We start from the raw sequence: 8,697 nt of genomic DNA on the forward strand, positions 1-8,697 counted from the left end.
CTTCTGGGAACTTTTAACTCGCTATCAATACATTTAAAACTTCTGGGAACTTTTAACTCGCTATCAATACATTTAAAACTTCTGGGAACTTTTAACTCGCTATCAATACATTTAAAACTTCTGGGAACTTTTAACTCGCTATCAATACATTTAAAACTTAAAAAAAAATCAAATCTATTTTTTCCTTCTGAAATTGTATTAAACTACTTTTTATAATTTTATCACTAGGGTAAGACTTCTGAGGCTCTGGCAAAACTTATTTCGCTACAAGCAACAGAAGCTACACTTGTCGATGTAGACTCTGATTGTCAGATTATATCCGAAAAACAAATTGATGTGGAGCTTGTTCAACGTGGGGATATTTTAAAGGTTAGAAACTTTGTTATAAACAGTTCATTAAGAACTTCACTTAGATAGTAGTGTGGAACATAATAACTATGAATTACCTTCTTTTGATGTATGCTTAGGTGTATATCAGAAATAAAAAAAATAAAAAAACATATTTACTGGGTATCCTCTCTTGGCAGATCTTGCATTGTGACTTCTCAAAATATTTATTGCACTGTTGTAGTGATTTGTTAACTAGATTGATACAAAGGAGCTAATGAGTTGGGTTAACCCTTAAATGGAGTTGGCAGTCTACGCTAAAGTACTTTAATTTAAAACAGAAATGCTTTCATCATCAAACTTGTTACAAGATAAGGCCTAAAGATGAACTAACTTTGTTTAATAACATAGGATGTTTCATGCATCTAAGCTTATAGGTTTTTCAAAACATTAAATTAGGTAGTTTGTTTCCTGTTTAAATTTTAAAAAAAGAAATAACTGAGGGAATGAATCATTATGGTTTATTCGAATTAAATGTGGCTCCTGACTTTTTCTTTGCCTACTATGACAGTTAGCTCAAACACAGATTTTATGTTGCTAATGAACAAAACAACATAATGTACATATCTGAAGTATCGAAAACCTGTTGCCTTGATTTTTAAGATATGTCACATTGTTTTAGAAATGAAAGTGAAGCATTACTGGCATTTCAATAAGAGAAATAATGCTGTCACTTGTATTTGCTGTCAATCTCCTGGTGGGACAGCAGTAAGTTTATAAACTTACAATGATAAAATCTGGGGTTTGATCCCAATTGTGGACACAACAGATAGCACAACATGACTTTGCCCTAAAACAAACAAACAAAAACTATTTGCTGCCATATTGGTATTTGTCCTACCTGTTAAGAATAACTATGATATGACTGTGAGGGCAGAGCAATTGTGTAATGTTGGAAAGGTCACTTGGGGTCCAAATAAAAACCTGCAGTTTTTTTCACTTTGAAGGCCTATAAAATGAATCTTGTTTGGAGTGTGATGACAGTGTATTTCTGGTTATAAAGGTTCTTGTTGCTAACAGTTAATAGATTTATTCTTTTGGTTAATTGTTAATTCACTTCAAGGAAGGTACTGTTAATATTATTTCCTGGAACAATAAAGTATCTTGAATCCAAGTATACACAAACAAATGCTGAATCTAAAACCTATTAACATTTTTTTTTATAAGGTTATTTATAATGCTGCTATTTAAAGATATCTGAAATACAACCCTTTCAAATCATGCTTAATACACTTTTATAATATTGATGTTTAGATGAGCTATATACTGTTACAAGATTGTACCTAATACCACTAAGTTACACAGTTTTGGTTTAAACTGTTTAAAGAAATGTTTCATTAATAAAAACAGTTTTGGCTATTGTCATTGATTTCATGATTTTCTTTCCAAAATCAAAAATTTTCTTTGTGTGTTAATTAAATATTATATTTACGAATGCTTATTTTTAAATAATTGAAAACTGTCTATCTAACTAACGTATGTCTAGGTGAGAAATAACGTTAAAGTGGCAGGGACAAAGAAGCAACAATGCTAAGAGCAGTTTAATTAGTTTTCTATATAATTCTTTGTGCCAATTTTAAAATAATAGTTTTTCAATTGGTTATGAACATGTAACTGAACTAAGTAATATTGGCTGAGAAATTGCAACTCGGTTGTAAAAAGTGGGTGTGGCATCTTTCAAGAGTTCAGACAAATTTATTTCCCTTTCTCCGAACATTCCCTAGGGAACTGGAAAGAAAAATGTGTCAACAGAGCAATTAACCTAGATTCTTTCTATATATGGAAGTTTAACATGAGTCAATAATTATTCAAACTACAAATACACAAATTTACCATTTTCTGAACTTGCACAGCATGAGAGAATAAAACAAAATTTGTAAGAATTTTTCTGTAAGGTTTCTTTTGAAATAAAGGAATTAAGACTTCAATAATATAAACTTTGAACTATGTTGTAAATTTTAATGCTGATTTCTTTGAGAAACATTAATCATAAAATAGCTTAATTAAATTTTAAACCTAACTAAGTAAAATCTTGTGACATGCACAGAAAAGGGTTATTGTAAGAAAGGAGTTAAACAGATAAATCGCATCCTCTCCTGTTTTTGTTCTTACAACAAGAACCACTGAACATTTGGGAACAGTCCCTTTGGCTTCAGTCTAGTCCTGGCTTACTGGAATTCTGGAAAGTAAAACTGTAAAGTTTATTCACACTAATATGGATGATATAAAGGTCTTGATTGCTTCTTACCATCTTGGGTATATGTCCTTACTGGAGATGTTTTTCAAACCTGCTGATATCTTAATCATTCAGCAGTTTTCATTAATAAGGAAGGACAAGTTTCATGGAAGAGTAACATTGCAGGTTGATCAACACACACACACTTCTACATCATTCACTGCAACTCTGAAGTCATTATCATCCATGTCTCCATTTCTCAAATCATTAGACATATAGTGATCTCTCTATCATTTGGAGTATTTAAATAAACGCAATTTACTCCAGAGTGGTGATAATATTGATGGGAGGAGTTGATTTTGGGAGGTTTGCTCTTGGATCTTTTCTATTTTAAATACTGAAGAATATACTTATGTCCATCCTCTGATCAAGGCACTTACTGCTATTGATCTATCTCTTTCCATTCTTTCTTTAGAAGGTAGACAATGAACATTTTCCCCCATTTTTTTAAGAAAAAGATTGTCCACAGTCAATGCTGATCAACTTGTGTACAATGATAAGAATTGGAAAAAAACCAGTCGTTCCACCACCAAACCTTCAAAATTGGTCCTACCATCATTAATTTACTCACTGTTAATGAATGCAACTTTCATCCCTAAACTCTCAACTTCAAGGGGTACAACGAAGTTGAAAAAAAAACCTGGAATTTCTGCAAATACCCCTATTCTGTCCAGCTTCATAACTTTTCAGTAGATTGCAGCCTAAGTCCATTAGAGCCAAAAAGAATTTCGAATTAGGTTCATGTTCAGCATCTCAGTTCCAAGGTCATCTAGGACAAGATTCAGAAGGTGAATGGGAAGTGTGTATCATATCTCTCTTCAATCTTACAACCAAATGGCCAAAAAATTATGACTTCTAGACAATTACTGATGCTGTCATTCTAGCACATTCACCTCATTTCTTGACTTTTTGGCCTTCAAATCACTGGCCAAAAGAATTATTTTTTCTTCTCGTAATGATTGTCTCAAGGACTACAACAGAGCTTTCACTCTGGTGGAACTTAGAATGGCTCTGTATTGATCTGACCAGATGATATCCATTTTGAGATGTTATGCCATTTCTCTGTTTCTGTGGGTCATCTTCTAATTGTTGTCAGCTAGATTTAGCAGGAAGAGTCATTTTCCTAATTTCTGGCATTGGGCAATTTTCATACATTTTTCAAAGTCTAAGAAGGATCTCAGATTTCTTTCTCATTATAGATCCAATACAGTAACCAACTAACTAGCTATGTGAAGAAGATGATTAATGCTAATTTTGTTTGGTTCCTTAAATCAAGCAACATCTTTAACATTTAATGTAATTTTCTCAGGCAGCAATCCACATTAAACCAATTGATTCAACTTGAAACTCAATCAGGGAAGCCATTCTCAAGAGTGAACATCTTGTTTTAATACTTTTTTTAATTTTGAGAAGGCTTATGACACCATGTAAAGGTTCAATATTTTACAGTATCTACATTTTAATGGTTGCATAGCTATTTGCCCATGTTTGTAGCAATGAAGTCATTTTGAGTCCATGTGAGATCGTTAATATTCCAGTCCTTATGCAGAAGCTTTGAGTACCTCAGGGCTGTGTATTGTGTCTCACAGATTTCAACCCAAAGATCAGTACCATCATTAAACTTTATCCAACAGTTGTAGACAGCCTCTATGTCAATGAATTTGAGATTTCCTTTCAGTCATTGAAAATAAAGTATATTGAGCAGCAGCTCCAATGCTCCAAATTGTCCTCAATAAACTGTTGAGTAAATGATTACAAATAGTTGTAAATGTTCATCATCTAAAACTATTTGTATGCATTCTTGACTATTGCATAGTGACTCCAAGTTCCATCTAAGAGGTGCCTGGGTTTCTCTTCTGACTTCTCTTTGACAATAAACTAACTTTTATTCCACACATGAAGCACTCAGAGGCAAGTTACAAAGACAATGAACATCCTCTGTGTTCTTTCTTCCACTTCTTGGGGAGTGGATAGATTTCCCAGATTTATTTTGTCTTCATTTGATCTAATTTCCAGGCCTATACCTCAGCCAGAAAACCTGCATCAAAGATTTTAGACCTTGTGCATCATCAGGAACGGAACCTTGGCTCTACCGTCAGTTTCCACATTTCTCCAGTCCAGAATCTGTACACAGTATTATTAACCTGGACTGGGCATAGTTAGTTTGTCAAGACTAGCATCACATCATTGTTTTGTTTGACAGCCTCTGACAGATCTATACACTTATGAATGTGCCACCTTCTCTCATTTTTCCTGGATTATTCTGACATCTTATTGATTCTTTGTTTATTTGTAACCTTAATTGGAATGAACATCAAAATATTGATGGATTATTAATATTTACATATACATCATGTGAAGTGACAGCAATCATTGGTTGATGTTTACATCAAAGGTCTAATATTATAAATAGGTCATTAATTTATTGAGCAATTGCTCTGATCCCTAAATAATGTTTAGTCAGGATGAGTGAAAAATGTTCAGGAAACTACTGCTGAGAATAAACTCGACATCTAAAGTTTGAAATGTTTTATTATGACTTTGGAAAATGATATTTTGTAGAACAGGATGAGTAAACATTTTATGTCACTTACCTTGCAGTGTTAATAGTCATTCCAAAGATTTTCAAGCCCTGTGCATGAAAATATCAGGGAAACAATTTTGATGTATTTTAGTGCTCATGTTACTAAATAAAGAAGATGGAAAACACCTAATATGCCTTCATATTCCAAATAGAAAAAGCTTTTTGTTGTTACCTAAAATGCTTTGTATCAGAAAAAAATAACTTTGAAAGATGGTATTGTGTCATTCTGATAGGTGATTGATTCACTTGTAAATGTAAAGCTTTCTGTGATGGTGTTTACTTGTGTGCTACATTATAAATCTGTAATAATATATGAATAAATGTACTTTGTTAAATTTCAAATTTCACTAGGTACATGTGCTTATTAATCTTGGATTGAAACAAAAAGTATATTATGTAATTGCTGTCTTGACTCAGTATGAATTTAAGAAGAACAGTGTTATTTATGACAACTAGTGTTTTTATCATGGTGTTTGAATTTCAGGTAGTTCCCGGTGAAAAAATACCAGTTGATGGCAGAGTTACCTTTGGAAATTCAATGGCAGATGAATCACTTATTACGGGGGAATCTCTACCTGTAGCCAAACGTCCAGGTTCTCAGGTTATTGGAGGTTCTATCAACCAAAATGGAATGCTACTTATCAGTGCTACCCATATAGGGAAAGACACAACATTAGCCCAGATTGTGAAACTGGTTGAAGAAGCACAGACCTCAAAGGTACATAATAATTTTAAGTTTGTTATTTTAACTCTTAGATACCCAGTAATGTAAATAATGTATAAATTGGATAAGCAAAAAAAAAAATATGATACATTGACACAACCAATTTCTTTAACAACTGTAAACCCCCCAATTAGACCACCTGTAACTCTTCTTTTTTCAAGAGAAAAATTCCAGGGATCACATTAGTAGCCCTTCTCTGATCCCTTTCCAATTCAACGTCCTTCTTAAGGTAAGAAGCTTATTAAAACTGAACACAGTACTCTAGATGTGACTTATCCAATGACTTACACAATGAAATTATAACTTATTTAGCCTTCTATTTCTGTAGACACAACCTAAAATTTTATTTATCCTGTCATTAGTAATGGCACATTGCTTGGACGGCTTTAGAGACTGAGCAATTAGAACACCAAGATCTTTTTTCTTCCATAACATTGTTAAGGTAATTCCCATCAAAATTATACTCATAATTTAAGTTATGATATCTCACTATTACCTTGCAATTATTATAATTAAAATCCATCTGTCATTTATTTGCCGAACTCACCAAGTAATGAAACTTCTTTGGTAAAGAAGCATCATCCTCTTCACAGCCAGCAACACCCAAAACCTAAATATCACCAGCAAATTTAATTAATTTACTGATCATTCCTTCATTTATGTCACTGATGTAAATCAAAAAGAAAAAAGGTCTTAACAATGAGCCCTGGGGTACCCAACTTGACAGAACTCCATTTATAAACGACCCTCTGCTTTCTTCCATCCAGCCAGTTTTCTATCCAATGAGACAACCTATCCCCCCAAAACCTACATAGACACTTTTTTAACAATCCTTTTATGTGATACCTTGCCAAATGGTTTCTGAAAAATCCAGATACACAAAGTCCATACATAAGTCATCAAGCAGTAACTTCTTTAAAGAATGTCAAAAGATCAGTAAGGTTATCCAACAAAAATCTTCAACTTTGTTAAATGATTTTGCAAAGCATCTTTCATCAGACTTTCAAAAACTTTTCTCACCACTGATGATGACTAATATGTCTATAATTACTGGGGGTAATTTTTAACACATCCTTAGAAAAGAGGAGTAATATTAGCCAACTTCCAATCAACTGGTACCTGACCACTATTCAATGGTAACAAGTGGCTCACCTATCCAATCACTTCAAAATTCTAGGGGAAATATTAACTGACCAAGAAGTTTTACTATTCTTTATACTTTCCAGTTTTTACTTAACAAACTTAGGATTAATTTAATCATCTTGTTCAGTCTTGCTTTCATCTGGCAACTGCTCAGGATAAGGAATATTGCTTAAATCTTCATTATTGTAAGTTGAAAAAAAAGTAAAGTTTAACCATCATCATCAAATATGAGCCTTTCTATATCATCTCTCTAAAGTCTTACTCTCATCCTAAAATTTTGCTTACACTTAATATATTTAACTCTTTCTATACATGCATCCTTTTCTGTGCATGTCACAAGGTTTTACTGAGTTATATTCAAAATTTAATTAAACTCATTTATTATCATGATATATGAATAAAATTGGCAACAAAACATAGCTAATAATTCATATTTTAATATAAGTTTTAAATTCGTAACTTATCAGGCAATATTTAAAACAAATCCTCAGTTCCCTTAATATGAGAATTTTGACATTTGTTCTCTTGGTATCCCCTTTTCTCTAATTTATTTATTACCCCTCCAAGAAGTACGAAATTTAGTGTATATTACTCGTTATAACATTGTTATTACTTGGGCAAATAATATTTTTATAGCCTTCAATCTTATTTAGTTACAGGGCCATAAAATAAAAAATTAGAACCATCTTGCCATGTCCACCTGTCACATCCTCTCTTTCAGAAATTGCCAGTAGTTCTCTCTGACATTTAACACTGTATTATTTATAACCAATAGAAAACCAAAGTTTAATCTGTCAAATGTATTTTATGTTATATTGTTTTCTGTACAGAGAATTGTTTATTTCTCTTCCAGTTCAAACTTTATTTTCATAGGAAACACGTCGACAAGCGTAGCTGAATGTTTAATAGCTCTTATCACATAGGTAGAAAGCCAGAAAAATTACGATAGTTAAAGAACATTGTATGCTTTTTACTTGTTATTATTCTGTGTTATTAGGTGCATTATTTAATTAAATAAAAAATTATTTAGTGCAGTGGTACCAGTAGTATATAGAAAAAAAAAAAGTAGGGTTAAGTTTCATCAACAGTTGACAGCAAAACAGTTTCATGTATATTCTTTATTTATGATTATAAAAATACTAAAATGTAAAAAAATAGGAACTTTTTAGGTTAGATAAGGACAGACTAGATAAATAAAGAAAAAATAAATCAATAAAATTTTCACAAGGTAACCTTGTCGGCAGTTTATGAGTAGCCCATGCATTATATAATTCGATAGGGTAACGTGAGCTACACATTTGCCAAGTTATTTACAACTTGTGTGATGGGAATAATAGTTAGACACAGTTCAAAGGACAATAAAACAATAAAATTTAAGTAGAAACAGATGTATACTGTTACATGTTTTTAGCTATTTAGGATAAACAAATTTAGTTTCATGTTGGAATCTGAATTTCTCTTTCAGCACAAGCTTCGTTCCCATGGGAAACACATCGATTAGCTTGGATGAATTTGTAATGACTTTTGTCCCATAGTTAGAAAGGCAGAAAAATTATGATAGTTATGGGACATTGTAGGCTTTTTGCACGTTATTATTCTATGTTCTTTGGTGCATTAATTAAT

At 32.2% G+C, this 8,697-nt stretch overlaps 1 protein-coding gene across 2 annotated transcripts in view; it reads left to right on the forward strand.

The window, feature by feature from the left end:
* LOC106469561 (copper-transporting ATPase 2-like) overlaps positions 1 to 6,261 on the forward strand; it is a 75,476-nt gene extending 69,215 nt beyond the window's left edge. For both annotated transcript variants that reach the window (XM_013930056.2, XM_022398101.1), the window contains exons 10-11: positions 229 to 369; positions 5,692 to 6,261. In XM_013930056.2, coding sequence (XP_013785510.1) covers positions 229 to 369; positions 5,692 to 5,979 — 429 coding nt within the window. In that variant the 3' untranslated portion in view covers positions 5,980 to 6,261. The remainder of the gene's footprint in view (positions 1 to 228; positions 370 to 5,691) is intronic.
* The last annotated feature ends 2,436 nt before the right edge of the window (positions 6,262 to 8,697 follow it).

This window comes from Limulus polyphemus, unplaced genomic scaffold, assembly GCF_000517525.1.
Source record: "Limulus polyphemus unplaced genomic scaffold, Limulus_polyphemus-2.1.2 Scaffold3545, whole genome shotgun sequence".
In the NCBI taxonomy this organism is placed as follows: domain Eukaryota; kingdom Metazoa; phylum Arthropoda; class Merostomata; order Xiphosura; family Limulidae; genus Limulus; species Limulus polyphemus.